The 19306-nt window shown below is 37.6% G+C and overlaps 4 protein-coding genes across 12 annotated transcripts; all 4 read right to left on the bottom strand.

Annotated features, from left to right (window-relative positions):
* Positions 1-376: 376 nt before the first annotated feature.
* On the bottom strand, positions 377-1415 carry LOC108142262 (peptidoglycan-recognition protein LF-like). The gene is made up of 3 exons (XM_017265982.2): positions 1250-1415; positions 1059-1192; positions 377-989 (listed from the first exon to the last, which is right to left on the bottom strand). Exons 1-3 carry the CDS (start codon positions 1377-1379, stop codon positions 597-599), a joined length of 657 nt encoding a protein of 218 aa, XP_017121471.1. The 5' UTR covers positions 1380-1415; the 3' UTR covers positions 377-596.
* A 714-nt stretch (positions 1416-2129) lies between these two features.
* LOC108142635 (peptidoglycan-recognition protein LC) lies at positions 2130-11260 on the bottom strand. 7 transcript variants are annotated; one of them, XM_017266627.2, is made up of 5 exons: positions 11103-11260; positions 8557-9537; positions 5856-6023; positions 3794-3948; positions 3252-3717 (listed from the first exon to the last, which is right to left on the bottom strand). In XM_017266627.2, the coding sequence occupies exons 2-5, from the start codon at positions 9368-9370 to the stop codon at positions 3307-3309; spliced, it is 1548 nt and encodes a 515-aa protein (XP_017122116.1). In that variant the 5' UTR covers positions 9371-9537; positions 11103-11260; the 3' UTR covers positions 3252-3306. The 7 variants fall into 7 exon arrangements, with proteins under 7 accessions (XP_017122115.1, XP_017122118.1, XP_041563848.1 ...); XM_017266628.2 differs by lacking the exons at positions 3252-3717; positions 3794-3948 and adding exons at positions 4459-4893; positions 4972-5123 and having other exon boundaries at positions 11103-11259; XM_017266626.2 differs by lacking the exons at positions 3252-3717; positions 3794-3948 and adding an exon at positions 2130-2832 and having other exon boundaries at positions 5799-6023.
* Positions 11261-13774: 2514 nt separating this feature from the next.
* Positions 13775-16602, bottom strand: LOC108142839 (peptidoglycan-recognition protein LA). Of its 3 annotated transcripts, none has more exons than XM_017266906.2 (5): positions 16492-16602; positions 14956-15177; positions 14668-14903; positions 14049-14255; positions 13775-13979 (listed from the first exon to the last, which is right to left on the bottom strand). In XM_017266906.2, the coding sequence occupies exons 3-5, from the start codon at positions 14731-14733 to the stop codon at positions 13836-13838; spliced, it is 417 nt and encodes a 138-aa protein (XP_017122395.1). In that variant the 5' UTR covers positions 14734-14903; positions 14956-15177; positions 16492-16602; the 3' UTR covers positions 13775-13835. The 3 variants fall into 3 exon arrangements, with proteins under 3 accessions (XP_017122395.1, XP_017122396.1, XP_041563849.1); XM_017266907.2 differs by lacking the exon at positions 16492-16602 and adding an exon at positions 15848-16236; XM_041707915.1 differs by lacking the exon at positions 16492-16602 and having other exon boundaries at positions 14668-14891; positions 14956-15071.
* LOC121466750 (peptidoglycan-recognition protein LA-like) lies at positions 15975-18203 on the bottom strand. The gene is made up of 3 exons (XM_041707875.1): positions 18096-18203; positions 17340-17645; positions 15975-16021 (listed from the first exon to the last, which is right to left on the bottom strand). Exons 2-3 carry the CDS (start codon positions 17629-17631, stop codon positions 15975-15977), a joined length of 339 nt encoding a protein of 112 aa, XP_041563809.1. The 5' UTR covers positions 17632-17645; positions 18096-18203.
* Positions 18204-19306: the final 1103 nt, after the last annotated feature.

Genomic DNA, 19306 nt, shown 5'->3' with positions numbered 1-19306 from the left:
TTGGCAGCAGGGTGGGTGATCTCTTAACGCCGCCCACTTGAGATTAGAAAGAGATCTTAGATGGTAGCGAGCAGTGCATGAAATGGGAATCCCCTTTTGTCAAGGGGGCGTATACTTGTTTTTAGGTCTATTTAGCAGGCTTTAACGAAGCTAGAGCAACTTCACAAGTCATGTTGTTTTCTGGTTTAAAGGAACAAAAGCCTACTGGAAATATAAATATAAATTTAGCTCTATTATTTGTGTTCATTTCAAAATTCATTTTCTTTTAGCTTTTCTTTTATTTCTATAATCTATTAATTTGAGATTGATTTTTTTGTGTAAAACTTGCTGAAATATCTTAAGAAGGATTATTTCGAAAAAAACAAAAAAATTCCTCTGAAGTTCAGTATGGACATGTAATCCGGCAGAGAAAATCTTTAAGTCTGAAAATATTATACAATTATTCTTATTTTTAGTGTCTGTTTGATTTAATATTAAAACTAAATATTTTATTCATTGATTAATGTTACTGTATCTGCCTGCCAGGAGGGAAAGAAATTTTTCTCTTAATATTTTGTAAAAATTTAGTAGCAATTATATTAAAGTTATTTAGGCATTTAATCAATGTGCTTCATAATGGTTGACCAGCGGGGCCACTGCTTCATAAGCTCGTAAAGTTTCTGGCCAGGACTTTCAGTGGGCTCAAATTGACGCTGAGCATAGATCATGTAATTTGGGTGCAACTTCTTTCGCCGAACTCCGTCGTGCATGAGCCGTTTCAAAGCCTCCACCTGTTGCTTTGGTGGCTCCACATTTGTAAAAGTTCCAATAAATGCAATGCTAATGGAAACGGACTCGTAGCCCCTCAATGGCTGACCTCGTACATCCCAGCCACGCCCCTCATAAATCTGTCCATCGCCGCCCACAAGAAAATTATGGCCAATATCATTCCAATATATGCTCCTTATGTGGAAGTCTTGCAGACTATGCACGCGGTGTATGCAATCATCCTAGGAACATCATTTATAAAATATAATTTAATTCTTATCAAGTTGAAGTTGTTTATCTATGCATAATACCTTTGTTTGGCACTGTTCAGTGGCTGTGTGATGAATAACCACGTTTTGAGCTGGTAGATTTAAATAGTCCCTGGATATGGGTTCCTTAGCTCCCCACTCTTCACGATCGATCATATAGAGATCGTTTCTGTGACCTAAGCTAAACTGATAAGCATTTGTGATGCAAAGCTCATTTATTGATTCACACTTACTTCTCTTCCAAAAGTAGTAGCCAACTGGAATGGTTAAGAAAAGAATCAGGAAAGCTACCAAGTAAAGCCGCTTGATTTTCACTCTCTTTTCCCGATTTTCTTCAAGGCCGTTCAACTCAAGATCTGCCATTTTTGGAATAACAGACTGAAACCTATTCAAAACAACAGCAGAATGCGGACTGAGATCAGTCAGCCATATATTGATAATATATATGTATTTACCTTGCAAAAAAGCTTTGTATTTCCTTATTTTCTATGTATTATTTATTCAGTCAGCATCAGTGTTTTCATTTATTTCAGAATTGTTTACTTACGGTTTTATATATTATTTAATCTCTGAAGAATTTGTATTTGTATGTAATCTAAAAATTAATTATTTTATTATTTTCTTGATCATATTTAATAGTTAAATTGAACTGTAAGTTTATTTAAAACTGTAAACACCATAGATTTAAGAGAAGATATTGTAATAACCATGAAAATATTAATATCCATATTTAAACCTGATCAAGCCCTATAGTTTATAATTGAGATCAGTTTCGGGGCAAGGAATTTAGAATTTTCAGTTGTTGATTAATTATAATATATCTCTTTTTAACGCTGTTGATTAATTTTTTTTGTCGTAATCGCTCAAAGCAAACGAGCAGCGGCAGATAATAGATAACAGGTAGACTTTAAAAAAGTGGGGAGTCCCCCAAAAAGACTTATTCAACGAAATGAAAGACGAAAACCTAGATAGCACGGCATCTTATATGTATGTATGGTTTGTAAGTCACCTTTTCCGGTTTCGAACAGCTTCAGACGGCGGCACCTAAGAAAAATCCCCGATTCCAGTTATCAGCCAGATTTTGACCCCTTGACATGATTAAAATGCATCAAATGTTATTATTTTTCTTTATTTAATATCACATTTTTTTCAAACGAATCGTAATTCTAGCTAAATCAAATATGCCACACATTAAAGAGAGAACACCTATGCTACAATATCAAGACAAAATTGAATGAGAACATCCATAAATTGAAGCTGCGCATATATGTACTATAGAAAACTATTTACGACCAATGAGTCCAATTGCCGAAGCTTTGGTAGAGGGCATCCGCCTTGTACTGGGTCAAACTTGGCTCCAACTTACTGGCCGCTGTGAGTCGGTAGTTGGGATCGAGTTTGCCCAGCTTCACTCCCTTGGCCAACAAAAGACGTGTGACGCTAAGCTGCTTGTCCGACGGCTTGAGGGTCTGAAACGATCCGATGTAGGCCAAGCTAAGACTCTTCGAGTTATAGCCTGGCATGTGGGCGCCCACCTGATCCCAGCCACGCCCGACGTACACATTGCCATCGCCGCCGATCAGGAAGTTAAAGACTATATCGTCCTCCTGCACCGACTCAATGTCGAAGGACTGACGCAGCCGCACTCGGAACACACACTGCGCCTGGGTGGTGCAATTGTCCGAGTTGGTGGGCAGGACGATGACCATTTTCACCGGCTGCTGCAGATCCGGTACCGTCTTCTGCGGCGGCTGGGCGAGCCATTGTTGACGCTCCACAAATCGCAGTATCAAGCCGCCACCAATGTTGTCCAGATCTGTGGATTAATGAGGGCTAGATTTAGTTTTTAGTTATATAATCTTTGATTTAACATACATTTTTTAATATTTGTTAGGTAATTTTAAGCGGCATTTGTTAAAGGAAAATAATTAAATATTTGTTATAAACATTTGTTATATGAATTTTAGTAGGCCATTTACCAAGTTATTTAAATTTAAGCCTATTCTTCCAAAGACTGTTAGGACCAATAACCCATTATGTTATAAATATCGAGCTTCCTTTTATATTTAAATTCTTACTCAGCATACTCTTTAATTATAATTAATCTTTTTAAATTAATAAAAATTAATTAATGCCATAAACTGTTGTTTTTATGAGTTGTTTGGTGTTATTGTTAGAGATTAAAGTCTAAGCCCAATCAACGAAAAATTTTTCGAATAAAAAAGGTTCAGAAAGTGTAGTTTTTGGCACCTTTATTCGATCTTAATTTGATTAAATCTAAATATCTAATCTATTGGGTCATATGTAGGTCGGGTCCCGTCTTTGTCAAGTTGAGCCAGTGCGGCCAAGTCTGGATGATCCTGTAGAGCGCCTCGCCAGGCATTAAGGTGCCTGTTATCTGCCGATGTCCCAAAAGTTGGTAGTCGAGCCTCAGTTTTTTAAGGCGCACACCTTGATCAATAAGCAACTGACAGGCGTCCAATGATTTTTGCGATGGTTCGTTGCGTTGAAATTTTCCCATAAAGCTAATACCGATGCTGTTGTTGTTGTTGTCCCGCGTATGGGCGCCCTCGTAGTTCCAGCCACGCCCCTCGTAAATACGTCCATCGCCGCCCACTAGGAAATTGTATCCCAATTGAGGCCAGTTAAAGTTGTCCATGTGCCTGCTCTGGGTGACTCGAGCCCAATAGGAGCAGGATTCCTAAATGGAAAATAAGAACGTTCTTCGATTGTTAAGTGGTTCCCTAAAATAAAATATGTATATTCCATTTACATACCCTTGTCTCACAAATTTCGGTCTGAGTATCGGAGATTATAATCCTGGAGACCGGGAGATTGAGAGGGGATAGTGTTCCCCTAGTGGCCAAGCCATTCCAACTCTTTATCCCGATCACGACTAGTTTTCCGTCAACATGGACTTCGGAATCATCGGCTGGTTTAAAAAGATCAGCTGTTTTAGTTAACCGTGGGAGTTTTCCAAAGGAAGGAATGCAAAACCGTTTAGGAAACAGTTTTTAAAAAGGCATTCACTTAATGCCAGAATAAAACTATAACAATTTAAAACGGCAAACAAAAAAAAAATCTAATCAATAAAAAAAAACATAATAAAACCTTTATGTTTCATACAAAATAGATTTCTTGGCGATCTTATCCGCAGTTAAATCTACATTCTAGAAAAAAAGTAGACTAGAAACTTCTGAATTATTTGTAGGTATATCAAATAAAAGTAAAGTAATGATGAAGTTGTAAACTTTAAGTATGAAATAGGAAATAAACAAACTATGGCTTGCATGCCTGCTTTATATGTCTCCTAAAAAGGTTAATGCATAACGAACAGCCGATTATTCCATTCAACTCAACCACTAGAACACATTTGCTTCCTTTTCAAAATTTTTGAAGGGGATAGGTGAGGGAATGAGGTCAAATAAAGTGCATCTGTTGGTCATATTTCTACAGACTCTATTTACTTGATACATATTATATAATACATGACTTATTAGATTTTGTGCGACCAGTGCGGCCACTTTTGGATAATCTTGTAGAGCTCCTCTCCGGGACTTTCCGTGGCGCTGAGTTGACGATGGCCATAGAGCCGGTAGTCGGGTGTCAATTTCTTGAGCCGAACACCCTCCTCCAACAGCAGTTGACAGGCCTTCAGTTGCCGCTCCTCGGGCTTCCTCCTTGTGAAGGTTCCAATAAAGGATATCCCAATGCTGCCAACATTATAGCCCTTAGTGTGGGCGCCCACATAGTCCCAGCCACGCCCCTCATACACACGCCCATCGCCGCCAACCAGAAAGTTGTAGCCGACATGATCCCAGTTCCAGCTGTCCATGTGAAAGTCCTGGACAACTTTTGCCCGCGCGGAGCAGACTTCCTTCGATGGGGAATGTGAGTGTTAATATAATAACCAGGATGGATGGACGGGACATGGGATGGGGGGGGACCAACTTACCCTCGACTCGCAGCCCTCGGCGGCGGTGTGCAAGATGACAACCCGGTTGACGGGCAGCGCCTGCTCATCGAGCTTTTTCTTGGCCGGCCTGCCGCCCCACTGGGCCACCTTCAAGAGTTCCAAGGTGCCATTTTCGACGACATCCGAGTTGGCTGCATTTAAAGTTTGGGGTTAGCATGGCACAGAAGCCGTCAGAACAATGGTAGTGACCATTTCAAAAATAAAGACCCTTAATAAGAATTAAGTTGACTTCAAAATATTGGGAATTTTAAATTGATGCAAGCCATCAATTTCTTATTGTGAATTACTGTTCATATTTGATTCAAACATTTTTAAAACGATTGATCAACAGAATCAACTAGACATTCGTTTTATTCTATTCTTTTCTATTAATTTGGCTGCAGGAAATGTATTACAAAAATAACTCTTTAAAATAACCCATTTACAAGAAAAATATACGCTAAACATAAAAAAAAGTTCTTCATTTTTAAAATTTGGTCAAACTATCATTGTTTGGCGGGTTAAATTGGATTCACTGGCATATTCCATTCAATTGAACTGTAGGCCACACTTTTGATTCATGGTTCACTTCACAACACTGATCCAGCGATCAGAAACGCGCAATTCGAACAGCTAGATGGATAATGCACCGACACACATAGACACACATTTTCCCCAATGAGTTGTTATATACAGGATGAGAACAGGATGGGTTATTTACATGCTGGTTGAGTTGGTGAGATAGGATATGTTAGAGCACGGTCGCCAATTCGATTCTGGATAAGTCGGAAGCACTTTTGCACACTTAGTGGGGGACAAAACTGTACCTATTGTTGAATTGATTGGAATATTTGGTCTGGAATCGTCGACATCGCCGATCTTACTTTGGTTCAACGTCTTGCCGAAGAGGTTGGTTGTTGTGGCCAGAACGATGCCCAGCAGAGTGGTCAATAGCACGAAAACCACCGTTATTGTGACGGCCTTGCGCCCAATAGTGTTGGGCAGAAAGGGGCAGAGAGGTGGCGTCTGCGCCGGATTATCCAATTTGGAACCTGCAAAATGGGTGTAAAAATGTGGGTTAGTAAAGGGTCTTTAGAAGAAGTTAATGGTCATCTCTCTTTTAAAATTAAATAGGAAATTGCGGTAGGATTCCTATAATTTCTGCTTACATGTTCTTAAATTTATAAAATTTTCAGATAAACCTTAGAACATTTGGTCAAAGTACTATGAGATTTTTAATAGTAAGGGCTCTTTATATAAAGATATTTTTGCATAAAGTAAAAACTAAATGTTTTATTATTTTATGGGTATTCTTTTTTTTTGGGTTGTTCTTTGGGAAAACTTTTCTGAAAATATTGGTTTAAACAACTATTTAATTGATATGCAAGGCTATAAAATAATAACAATAATTTTATAATACTACTTTTCTTGAAAATCTTTAAAACATCATCGCAAGGATATCAATATTTTGTACCTTAAAGTACAAAATTTCCTTTTGATAAAATAAAATATTGTATTTTAAGGTAACAAAAATTTTAATTGTATGAAAGAAAGTATTGAATATATTTTAACAACTTTTTCTTACACTTTTCTAGGCCCTGCTCTAGGATCTCCAATCGTTTTTCGTGCTCCCGCAAGGCGTTCTCTAACCACTGGCTCATTTTCGATCCAGTTTTCAACCTGCCCAGACAGGAGTCACACTTCCACTTCAAATTGGGCACCATATCCAGCACTTTAAGCTGATCCTCACTTAACGTCGAGCATTTGCGATGGCAAAACCGTCCGCACAGCACATTATCACACTCGATTCGACTGCCATTATCCACGATTATCTCGTAACACTTTAGGCAAATTTCAAGCGCGTTCCTCGACATTGTCCGATCGCTCCATATGAACAACTGAAGCCGATCGGTGGGTACTTTTCCCGAGTCGTGCGTATGCCTGTTTCTTTCTTGTTTTTTGACTTTTGCATTTAGCAAGTATTTAAGGCACACAAGTCGACAACAAAAAAAAATCCCCTACTCTACACAGGCACGAGCGTATTTATTGCCAGATCCAGGGGAATAACCCGTCTATATAATACTTAAATACAGCTAACTAAACTTACACACCGTCGCCTAGTTAAAATCCAAAGTGATTTTAATTTTTTCTTCCGCTTTAATTATGGTAATTGTGAAAATCATTCAAGCAAACAATTGCATGTGGGCAGCTGCTATTGTTGTTCTAGTATTTATCGCGAGTTTTCACCACTCTGATTTACGGCCTAAGGGACCTTGGATCAACTGAGATACATTTTCTATTTGTGAATGAATTTGTTCTTTGCGTCTTCATTGTAAATAGATTCTCATCATAAGCATAAATACAGCATAACGGGTTAAATTGGCTAATTCTTATATTTGTTTATTACAGGGATAACAAAAAGTGTGTTAACTTGAACAATTTCTAATACTCTTGGTGTAAAAACATTCTTCATGAATATGAAGATTTAATGGGAGAACGATTTTAGTTCGTGTGCTGCCATAATATTAAGCTTGAGTTGTTGCCACACCTATTATAAATTATTTATTATATTTTCTATTTGACATTAAATAAAATAATTTCAACGATGTGATGTATAAAAAAAACATGTATAAAAACAATTGGAAAATTAAAAGACTCTTAAAAAATAATTTAAAAAAAACAGATTCCACAAAAAAAATGATTTTAAATAAATCTAATGATATTTTCATTATTTTAAAGATATGGCGGAATTGATTTACTTAATAAGTTGGAAATATATTTGAAGTTAACCCCTGGTTTAATTTTGATAAGCAGTTTTATTTGGTTATTGCATACAAAATTTCCTAAGCACATTTGTGGGACTCTGTGAACTTGAGCAATAAAATGCATTTATTTTGTTATTCTAGCACAATGTTGTATTTGTTCTATGCGTATCTCATAAATTCAAGCGATTTGTGGGCCATCTGCTAATCTACCATTCGCAGAACGGTCGTTAGACCAGGCCAACTGTCTGACTGGGTTGGGTAAACAAATCGCCACATGCGCTTCGTATCGCCCAATTAAGCAAACAAAACCGAGGCAATGTGAAGACAGAATAGGAATGTTCACAGAAGCAGCAGGAAATAGCAGCGATAATCTATATATTAAGGACATACATCGAAGAAAAGGTATTAAGATGTATGTGCAAACGTGTTCAGTAAAATATTTTTAAATTTCTTATATTATATTCTTTCGTGCCATTTGATATGTCTAGAATTAATAAAACGATTTAATATTTAATTTTAATATTCAATTTAATTATTCACTGTATATTTTAATATTACCGTTTTTAGATTTCTTTTTTTTAAATTATCGAAATTTCATCAAAACTTTTTAAATTGACGACGTTTTCTTTAAAAGGAATTTATAAAATTAACATCGTACCCCTGTCAATTTAATGTAAGATAGTTGGTGTTGTATATAGTAAATAAATAAATAGTAAAATTAAAGATTAAATTGTTTGAATGTAGGCTTGGTTTTTTATATTTATATATTTTAAAATATTTGTACATTTAGTTTGGTTTGATTTATGACATGATAACTTACTCGCCGCACTCCCATTCACTGTAGCGCCACCATTGAAGGCGGGATTATCCTGACCGCCTCCTGGGCCCTCGCCCGCTTTCCACTTGTCCCGATTGTCGATGAGAAACTGCTGTATCGTGACGGGTCCCTCGTAGAAATGCTTGTCGCCGAAGGTCACGTCCGTGGAGTTGGTCAGCGCGATGCTTCCGATTCCCTGGGCTGCTCCGCCCGGCGGCGGAGTGGGCGTGGCCACGGCCAGACTGCCGTTCAATATTTGCTTGGCCACGACACCAGCCTCCATGGGATTCGGAGGTAGGACTGCCGCCTGGCCGGGACCCACCTGGTGACTGATCACCGTCAGACCCTGATTGAGGTCGCGCAGGTGGGAACTGTTGGGCGGGTAGGTGACCTGTTGACCCAGCTTCTGGACCGTGTAATCCTCGGCATCGTCGGCCTCCGAATCACTATCAATACAACTGGAGTCGATGGCATTCTCATCGATGGACACAATCGAAATGGTTGTGCTCCGTATGGACACCGTCGGCGACGATGACTTTTCAGCATTTTCCTTTGTTATATTCACAGTGTGCTCGATGCTGATACGCTTGTGTTCCGTTTTCACATCCGATTTTGATTGGAACTGTCCTCCGTCCGACCCTCCGTCTTTGGTCTCCTTCTTCTTCTCCTTCTCCGGCCGGAATGCCGCCGCATTATCGTTCAGTATAACACCCGAGTCCGTCGACGAAGTACTGCAGTTTTTGGGGGCCGAAGGATCTAGGAGTCTACGTTTCGTCTTGGGACATTGGTTCATTTCCGTTTCATTGCTTAAATGCATGTCGAGCGATCGAAACAGTCACGTAACCAGATTTCAATTTCCTCTGTGTTATATGTTAGCCTTCCTACTTAGCAGATGGGGTAGAACATTTTCGCCGGGGTTTAGATTATTTTATGGCAGATCGGCTGACTGGGCGCAGCTCTGGGCAAACATCACATCGTGAGCATCTGCAAATAAGTATACGTTTTTTTTGTTCCCGGTTAACTGCTTGATAATGAGCTAGTCAAATGATAAATTTCGAAGAAAGTCATTGTTTGTATTGAGTTTAAATGGGCTTTACTGTGGCTTCACTCTGGGTTCACTTAAAATTTAACTATTGTTTTATGAAGTTTAACAAACATTATCTTTTGATATATTTGGTTGGTTTGGTTGATAACATTTTTCGAAAGCATCATTTCTGAATTAATTCCGAATGAAATATATTTTATTACTCATTTTTTTATCAAATACAATTTTTTTTATCTCTATAATTTTGGTATAAAAGCACAGCACAAATATGATATTTGTAAATTAGTTTAACTAGCTTTAAATGCTTTAAGCAATTGTTTTATTGTTATCACAGTCCATTAGGGCATTCTATTTGCCAGTTTCGTAGTGCTTTATACGTATAATCAACGCTTCCAGTTCATGTATACACGATTGTTGATAAGCTCGATTGCCTGAGGGCCCGTCTATACAGTTTATAAAACGCGAATGAAATGCTGTGTGGCTGCTGTGTAGCAATGAAGTTTGTGTAATTAAGACATGCGGGTTTTCGAATAGTGCACGGCCATATTTAGTTTATTGCTCAGCACACAGAGGTACAATACAATATAGTATAACGCTCAATTCGATTCATAAAGTTCGTCAATAAGGTCTCACGAAAGCAAGGCTTATGCAAATTAGCTATAATCATTGACGTAGTAAATTTACTTAAGTGGATTCCGAGAAATACGAAACACAAAACACACTTGCTACTCAAATCGGGGATATATGCAAGTCTCTCGATAGATCAAAGATCGTCATATTTATGGCAAGACGTCTTGGTAGAAGTTTTTCAATTTCCCCAAGAGGTTGGCCCAAATGCAAGACAGTAATTCTCTTCGATATAATTCCCAGAACTCTCGGAACTCTGATAAACCCGAAAGAATATTGACTGTATACTATATGTTAGTATCGATGTGCCAGAGTTGGCACAGAGCGCACTTTTGAGATAACACGGAATGGAATACCGAGCAACGACAACGGCTACAAAAATGAGGAACTGTATGGCACATTGAGTGTCATTACTGAGCGCACCAATACACTGCCGTTTGAGCGGCGGCCATTGCCACTTATACACTCACAAAAACAGCGCAATATGGGTGTCTCTTTGTTGTTTGAATTCGTTCTGTCTGGAGAATCGATAATAATTAACAACTCTGGTGTTTTACGTGTTTTCAAAATTATCATTAAATATGGCCTATGTGCAAATAAATTGATTTTCGATCGGTGTTTCGATAGCTTGTTTTTCCCAGGAAATATTCCGTTTCCTTTGGGGTTTTACGAAAGGGTTATTAACATTCCACAGAAAAATCACGTTTTGTAAACTGCATACATTTCAAATGAACTAGTTTACACCTTGGCACATTTTTAATTGGTCAATAATAATGATTTATAGTTGTGGTCACATTTTTAAGTGCTTTAACCATATAAAACTTGGGTATTCTGAGGTGTATAATGCTCTATATACAATGTTTTATTTTTTACGCACTTCCAATCGCCGACGAATCCGATGCAGCACGTAAATATTTGAGCGTTTATACTATATACAAAACTTGTAACTGTTTTTTTTTTTTGTATTTGTTTTCGCGCCAATTCGGATTCGTTGAGCAGCGGCGCGTTCGAGTGACTCTGATCAACTGAGCGGCGATCAAATCGCAGCGGCCTGAAAAGCTGGAGCGTCCATAATGGCAGCGTGTGGGAGCGCGATCGGGAGAGTAGAGCGCTGAGAAAAGAGAGAGAGAACAGGAGAGCGATCGGCTTTTTATTATTTAACCAAAGTTGTTTGATTTGAGTCCGATTTTAAGGCAGTCCAACACGTCTTGTTACAGATTTGCATTTTAATATAAGTTTTTTGAAAAAATTTTCATAAAGCAGCTGGAAAGCCTTGTCCTACAAAATTTTAAAAAAAGTAAAGTATGGATGCAGTTTTAAGAATAAATCTGTATTAACATAAACGGAGTATATAAAAAATGGTTGAACTGCAAATAAAGGGGTTAAAAAGTCACAATAAAAATGATTTTAATTATGTCAATACCCCTCTCTAGCCAGGTATTTTCTGAAAATTTTTAGTTTTAGATAAATACAAAAAAAACGAGGCAAAAGGCGGAAGTTATTTATGCTGCCAGCAATTCAACCGCAGTCTTTAGACTTATAGTTTTGTTTTAAAAAAATTATCGGTACAAAATAAACTTGAAAAATGTTTCATTACAAAGCAAGGGCTAAACCAAATTACATGAGTGATATGATTAAAAACAATGTTTTTTATATGCCAGATAGTGATATTGATTTTCATTTCGTTCTTCGAATTTGGTGCAATCGAGTTACTTAGGAGTTTTCCCCGATCGAAACGGGTTTGTAGCGGAAAGTTAGTGATCTTAAGAATCTGAACCGATTCCGAAAGCTGAATTTTCAGAGCTGCGTTTTTCGGTTTTTCGGTGCGTCACTAAGTTGAGGAACCTGTTCCCTATTTCTGGTTTTTTTATATCTTCCAGATATTAGTCAAATTTATAATGATACTTCTAGCTACGCCCAGTGGCTGGCGATCGAGCTCTCCAGTTCTCCACCTGACGATGACTGTTTGTTTTTGTTTAGTCGTCCACACCACACCGACAGATATTGGCGGTGTATATGTATTATAATTTTTTATTTGTTCAACCAATAAACAACACAAATCTCCGGCTCTCTCCCGGCTCCGAACACTTTTGGCACAGACAGTGCAGTTGAGGGCTAAAATTTGAACATTTTAAATTGCGCTACCATTTCCGAGAATTGTTTTGCTTGTGGCCCGCAATCGGTTTTGGCTATTTCACTTTGTGGTACAGGCCTTTTCTCTCCCAACTCCAGTTTGACCCATTGTACATGCGTTCAAAAATATTTAATGTAATTATGAACGAACCACGGTTCGGCGATCGTTGATAGTCCAAAAAGGGCGCCGGGAAACTGTTAATGGATAAATCATAAAGAGCTATAAATTGGCGGAACGATATCAAAATACTCTTTTTTATTTATATATAGAAAACAAAGATAATAATAAATAGAAAGCTTGACAAAATTGTATCGCTAATAAATGTATAAAATGTCTCATTTCTGTTTCTAAATGTTTTTTGAAATACTGATAAGCATTTGAGAGGCCTGTTAAATGTATTGTTTTACGACTGCAGTTCAAGTTCAGACTTAAACATCATCTAATGATTTATGCCCTTTGTAGCCAGGCAATCTATTCTTTGTTGACCCGTTTTATTGCGAAAAACGTCAGTAATTATTTTAAATCATTTCCGATGAAGCAGTTAAAAATTTCTTTACATCGGCTGCAAAATCAATCACCATAGCTATTTTTAGATACCTAGCTTAACACATTTTCCTTCCCCAGTTATTATTAATTATTTCTCTTTGCTTGGTTCAATCTTCGCCTTTTTTTTTTTGGTAACTACACGTGCCGCACTCTTGTCATTGTTTATAGCCAAAAATACGATACGTAGAGTAGGTGTAACCTTTTCTCAAGGCTTTGTGGTTTTAATTAGTCAATGGATGTACGTCACTCTTGAAGGGGGTTGAACAGACGGTCGGTGGTGATAAGGGGGTTAAAGTACACACCCACAATTGGGAAATATCCAATATATTAATTTTTAATTTAATGTACATGTGCTACAATGTTGGCTGTAAACTAAAGGTCAGAGATGATACCTTAACACCCACAACTCGGGAATATCCAATGTATTAACTTACAATAAGATTCTGTGCAATTTCCTATTAAGTAAAGAAAGTACTTATTCCAAACGAGAAACAATCATTCTATTTTATTGCATATTAATTAACTTGAAAACCAGATAAATGACAAAGGCAGCCCCAGTGATCACAACACCATCAACAGAAGTGACGAGAGCCTACCGATAATGATGTTGTACTGGCGCACAAAGGCTGAGTGTTAAAGCCCGTCTATAGGGGGTATGCGGAGGGGTTCTGACACTGACACTGGCACTGGTACTGGTACTGATAGGTTGACTGCCGCTTGGGAATTTCCAGCTTTTTGAGCGACACTTAACAAACAAACAGCTTCAGTGAGAGAGGGAGATAGTTGCTCAATAAATAAACCGCCCGCTCTCAACCGGTTTACTGCGTTTTCGTGCCAGCATAACCGATTAAAAGAAAGCCCGTTTCGCCTTAGTATAAGTATTAAATATATTTTGTGCTTGGATACACATAGGTGGTAAGAAGTCTGTCGCTATTGCTTGCTATCCCACGATTCCGGTTTCATTCCCAGTTCGATGCCGCAGGCCGGAGCTCCGTCCATGTTGCAGCCGTAGAAGTGCGGCCAGTTCCGGATCTCTTCAAAGACATAGGCGCCCGGACTTTTGCTCGACTTGGTCTGTTGGTTCACAAAATATATGAATTAAAAATTATATTTTAAGAGTACAATTTCAGTTAATTTTCTTACCTGATTTTGGGCCACTAGTTTGTAGTCCACCTCTAGATTTCGATTGGCCACTGCATGGGCCAGCAGAAACTGGACACCTTCCAATTGCTTGGCCGAGGGCCTAAACCGGCCGTAGTCGCCCATAAAGGTAACGGCTAACGTCTGGTTAGCATACGTGTTGGCCCAGTCCCAGCCGCGGCCTACGTAGATGTTGCCCTCATCCGAAACCTGGTCGAAACAAATTCGGAAATTTGATAATTTGCGTAAGCGGAAAGCAAAATGCCCAAAATGGCACGTGAACGTGCTGGGAACACAAATGCACGCGCCGGTATTTCTTTTTTCTACAACACTCGAATATTAATTATTTTAGTTTCCCAAAATTAAAAAAAAAAGGTTGTACTTCTTTGTGTAAAATTTATTTGTCAAAGGATGAATTTATTATTGAAAATGGAAACTTTTTATTTAATTTAAATAATTAATTTAATTTTTATGTAATGACGATGCGAACCAAGAGCATGTTAAAATATAAATTTAAAAAAAATACAATTTGTTTTCCATTTAAAAAAAAACCTTTTCGATTTACCAAGTGAAAGTAGTGAACAAATAACCCTAAACTCGTATACCCTGTTAAAATACTTACATAAAAATTTGACTGAATGTCCGGCAAATGCTTCTCGGCAACGGCGGAATCCTGGATGGTGCGCATCTTGATGGAGCACTTGTAGACGTTTTCGCAGGGCAGCGATTGCACTCCGATGTGGGTGATCAGGACGTAGGGAATGGGCGACTTTAGCGGAATGGTGAGGTCTCGCGAGGTCTTGGCGGCGCCCCACTGCTTCCTGTCGATGACCAGGTGGCCGTTTCCTAGATTCGGAACTGCAAAATTGATGAATTGGCTGAGAGGACAATCCCAGTCCCGCCCACTTACACGTGTCGTGGTCGTAGTTATTGCCAAAGTAGATGGCTTTTTTTCTGGGCAACTCGGTCCGTGATCGATTCAGCTCCACGTAGAGCACCACCAGTGCAGTGGCCAGGACCAGCAGGATGAGCGTAATCAGCAGGATGGTGTTCCGCGTGACGCGCTTCGATGGCGATTTATCGCGACCGCGATTTACGTTGCCGTTGCCATTGGCATTGTGGCTATTGATTCCTAGATTAGCGGAAGTCAATAAATTAGCATTTGGTATGGACAGAGTTAAGATGGCATCAATTCAATGGATATGACTTATTTAAAACGCTTTACAAAAGTCTTATGGATTTACATATCAAAAGAACGAATCTTTTTGATATTAAGCAATAACAATATATTATTTACTTAATCTGAAGTCGAACATATGTAAATCTGTTGAGAAATATATTAACGTATTGTTTTAATTCGTTATTGTTATCTGTCTGTCTCTAATCCTCTAAATATAAGATATTTAGATATATTTAAATCTTTTGCTTGGTACATTCAATGCTGACGTTTTATCGTTTAAAATAATAAATGATTCGACTAATTATATTTTAACAAAAATATAGATGAAAATTTAATTAATATGAATATTATTATATTATTATTATATTTAAATTATTGCTTGGCTTAAATTATAATTTCTTTTATTTAAAAATTATCGGTTTGATGAATATGTATATAGATTTGTAATATTTCAAAATCTCCTTTTTGGAAACGGTAAATCTATCTCAAAAATTCCTTGGAAATAACTTTTTTGTTATGTATTATTAAGATTTGGCCGACACCCTTGATGGCTACAACTAAATACAACTTTTTGCAGTTGAAAGTCGGTGATTAAATGAGGTGATCGATTGCTTGTATATACTTGATGAGTCCCGGGAGGGGGTCACATTGGGCTCTGGAGTTCGTCGCCTGCGCGCCGTGCGCTCCGAGTGAACTTTCAGCAGCAGTTTCATGGCACTTTGTTCCACGGTGGCGGACACACTTGGTTATCACAACTTTTTGGCACTCGTAACACTCGGCATTATAAGGGAGCTATCTGCCATGAGTAATTATCCGTTGCTGAATCATCGGAATCGACATAACTAAATGGGCGCTGCACAAATACTCAAATACTGGACACTGGAAACTTAAAACTGGAAACAGAAGCGGTCTTGATATTTATTGTTTTATAATGGGTTTGACCGATAATTGGACGGAGTGCCACTAGTACCGCCACCGCACCTGAACCCGTCGTACAAACAACTGAAATGCGGCGCAGCTGTCGATGGAACAGAAACAGAAACTGAAATGGCAAAAGCGCTAAAAAGCAGCCATCTCGCTCTACCCTTGGTTGACATGTTTCGTGTTTGTTTGTGTGATGGAAGGAAGGCCAAGGGGCAGAGGGAGGGGGAGAGGGAGGGGGAGTGGTGGGGGTGCGTCATGGTACCGCCGGCCTTTTATTGTTATTGTTGTTGTTTATTTTTTTTGCCATATCACATTTTACAGACTTACGCTTTGCACTCTTACTTATCGTATTTCTCTCTGCCTCTCTCTTCCGTACTACGTGACGTATGCGCAATATGCGCTGTGCATCGCAAAAGCTACAGATTGATCCACAAAACACTGGATAGCCGTAGCCGTATCTTCCTCTATATCTGAGTGCAACTGAGCGAGTGCTCTCTTTCTGCTCGAATTCCCGCATTTATTTATATGGGGATTCCACGAATCCCGACACACGATTTGCATTTCAATTAGCTCGGTTATTCACTAATCTGTTTTGTTCTTCCCGATAAATTATTGACCCCATATCCCTCATATCATAGTGGACGATCAAGTTTTGTATTTAATTGCCACCAACTATTTTCACACCAACTTAAATCATCACTAAATTTTTTACTACAAGCTGCTTTAAGACCAGATCAGACCAGGAACTTACAATTGTCAATACAAATTTTCTACATAAATGCACTTTTAACACAAAATATGAAAACAAAAACAAATTTTAACATGTAAGACGACTTTGAATTGAAGACTGAAAATATATTTGAAATTTAATAGATTCCATAAACTATGTCATTGTATATTGTAAAAATTGCGAATTCAAAGCTATGTTTCATTATATTAAAACATAATTTCAAAGTAAAAAATTACATTTAATAAGGAAGTTTTTAATCTTAATCCTAATCTTTAAATTTCAATAATGTAGTATACAAAAAAATTAAAAAAATATTTTTGTTTATATTGATTGTTTATAAAAAAATAGCGGCTACACACAAAAATAATTGTAGATTTCGAATGATCAAGTTACTATTTACTATTTGTCGATTGCCAACTGTATTTATAGTTACCGACTACATTCAGGATTGGGAACTTACCTGCCGCCGTTTGCATGGCGTGTGCCTCCATATAGTCCATATAGTATATGGATACCGGTCCCTGGTATTGGGTCATGGGACCGATCACCACGTCGGTGGAGTGATTGAGGTTGATAACGCTGGACGGCTGGATGGCTGGGTTGGTGAAGATATTCTGGGGCAGGGGCAGGCCGGCAGTTGAGTTCGATGCGGCGGCCGAGGTGAGGTTGTGCAGCCTCTGGGCGGGACTTGGTCTTTCCCGACCCTGAAGTGTCCACAGCGCATTATCGGGCGATGGGTTGCTGTTATCCATGACTATTTATATTACTTTAAAAATAAAAAAAAACATTATAAGAAACAATTTTAAAGTATTTATTAAAATCGTATTATTTTATTTTTGTATTACGTTTATTTCGGAATCACAGAAACCTTTAAATCTTAATAGTTATAAAATTAGTTTCTCACGTAATGCAAATGCGTTTTAAAAAATGCAAAGCCATGAACATATTCCTTTTTAAGTACTTTTTTAATTACAGTAATCTTTTAATCGTTATCGTTAAGCGATAAACGTTTGTTTCTTACCAAATGCAAAACCGTGAACAGTTAATTTTAAAAGCGCTTTTTTAAGAACAACAAATTATTTAAGTTTTTGGAATATGCCCGACTGTTTTATTTATTGAGATAGGTCAAAAGAAAATGTGAAGTATAAATATTATCATACTTTAAAAGACCTAGTAAATGTGTTATATAATGACTCGTTTTGCATTGAAGGATTACCGATTTGAGTGATGATTTGAGCGATATATATCCTCTATAAGTGTGGGTGATCGAATCCGAGAAAGTACGCGATCGTTTCCGGTGTACGGAGCTTTATGTACCGCTTGCATGCCAGCCAAACGACAACTGCTCAACGTTGCATTCCCCCGGGTGAGGATGGATTTGTTAAATAAACAAAAATATCGAGTCCTCTCTCTTGGCTTATTTGCTCGGCCCTACAGCGTTTGCGATTCCATTGCCACTCACTCTCTGAGGAGAAGTTTTGCATTGGTCTTTTTATTGTCATGGGATGAAAATCAGTTGAACGGGTAAATTTTTTATAGTTAATCATGCATATTTCGATATTTAATTGCAAGCCTATGACTGCCACTGATTTGCATAGAGAATGGAATATTTGTGGAACAGTACTGTGAGCTAATGTTGTTCTCTTGGGAAAGTTAGCTTACACTGATACAAATTTTTGCCGTAAAATGGATTTTAACTATTGGACAGTGATTTAACGGCCCATTTTGCTAAATTTTGTCCTAATTTGAAACGATTTTTCTCATTTATAAATTCATCCTAAGGAAACTTTTCCAATTGTATTAACATTTTGTTAAATATAGATATTTGTAAAATAGTTTTAAGGGCTTTTTATTTTTTAGGGAAAGGATGCACTAAAAAATTTATGGCTATTTTTCTTTAAAAGAAAAAAGTCGATTAGACATGCTGGAGGACTTAATAATTAATTAATTAATGAAATAATTTATGTTTTACTAAAATTTTGTATAAAATAAATCAAAATAATATATAAATTTTAATTACTAAAAATTTTAATTTATTTACAATAATAAATTTAATGCAGCTAAAGTGTTTAAATAACTATTTTTATGAGTATAATGCATTCACTTAAAAATTTAAGCAAAGCTTTAGTACCCCCATCTAGTGGCTTTTAATGTAAGTTAATAAAATAGCTTTCGCTGAGTTCGGCAAAAATCCGTTTAGATGGCGTTTAAATAACGCATACGCACCATTGGACTTGTCCATTAATTTAATTGCCTTCAAATTAAATAATCTTATTAATTACAAAATATTTCCACTATTGCTTCACAATTACTTTCTAACTTTAAGCTCGATTTTCTTTGTAATCCGCATCAAGCGCATCAATTTAATGTGCTCAACGCTCAGCCAACAGCCACACGAGATGTCAGCCACTCGCTGCACGCTGTGTA

This window comes from Drosophila elegans, unplaced genomic scaffold, assembly GCF_018152505.1.
Source record: "Drosophila elegans isolate 14027-0461.03 unplaced genomic scaffold, ASM1815250v1 contig_208, whole genome shotgun sequence".
Taxonomy (NCBI): domain Eukaryota; kingdom Metazoa; phylum Arthropoda; class Insecta; order Diptera; family Drosophilidae; genus Drosophila; species Drosophila elegans.
This window is presented reverse-complemented; position numbering and strand designations above follow the sequence as displayed.

Bases quoted from the DNA above. Each gene is read 5' to 3' on its own strand.
- LOC108142635 (XM_017266626.2), bottom strand. From the start codon at position 9,370: ATGCATTTAAGCAATGAAACGGAAATGAACCAATGTCCCAAGACGAAA. The intron at 6,024-8,556 runs GTAAGTTATCAT...CCCATTTTGCAG, and splicing joins AGTGAATGGGAGTGCGGCGA to GTTCCAAATTGGATAATCCG. The intron at 2,833-5,798 runs GTACAGTTTTGT...ATTAATCCACAG, and splicing joins TCCAATCAATTCAACAATAG to ATCTGGACAACATTGGTGGC.
- LOC108142262 (XM_017265982.2), bottom strand. From the start codon at position 1,379: ATGGCAGATCTTGAGTTGAACGGCCTTGAAGAAAATCGGGAAAAGAGA. The intron at 1,193-1,249 runs GTAAGTGTGAAT...AGTTTAGCTTAG, and splicing joins CTACTACTTTTGGAAGAGAA to GTCACAGAAACGATCTCTAT. The intron at 990-1,058 runs GTATTATGCATA...TGATGTTCCTAG, and splicing joins CTGAACAGTGCCAAACAAAG to GATGATTGCATACACCGCGT.
- LOC121466750 (XM_041707875.1), bottom strand. From the start codon at position 17,631: ATGGATAACAGCAACCCATCGCCCGATAATGCGCTGTGGACACTTCAG. The intron at 16,022-17,339 runs GTAAGTTCCCAA...TACTCATGGCAG, and splicing joins CGCCATGCAAACGGCGGCAG to ATAGCTCCCTTATAATGCCG.
- LOC108142839 (XM_017266907.2), bottom strand. From the start codon at position 15,938: ATGAAACTGCTGCTGAAAGTTCACTCGGAGCGCACGGCGCGCAGGCGA. The intron at 15,178-15,847 runs GTATATACAAGC...CCGCTAATCTAG, and splicing joins CCCCTCCCGGGACTCATCAA to GAATCAATAGCCACAATGCC. The intron at 14,904-14,955 runs GTAAGTGGGCGG...TCAATTTTGCAG, and splicing joins TAACTACGACCACGACACGT to TTCCGAATCTAGGAAACGGC.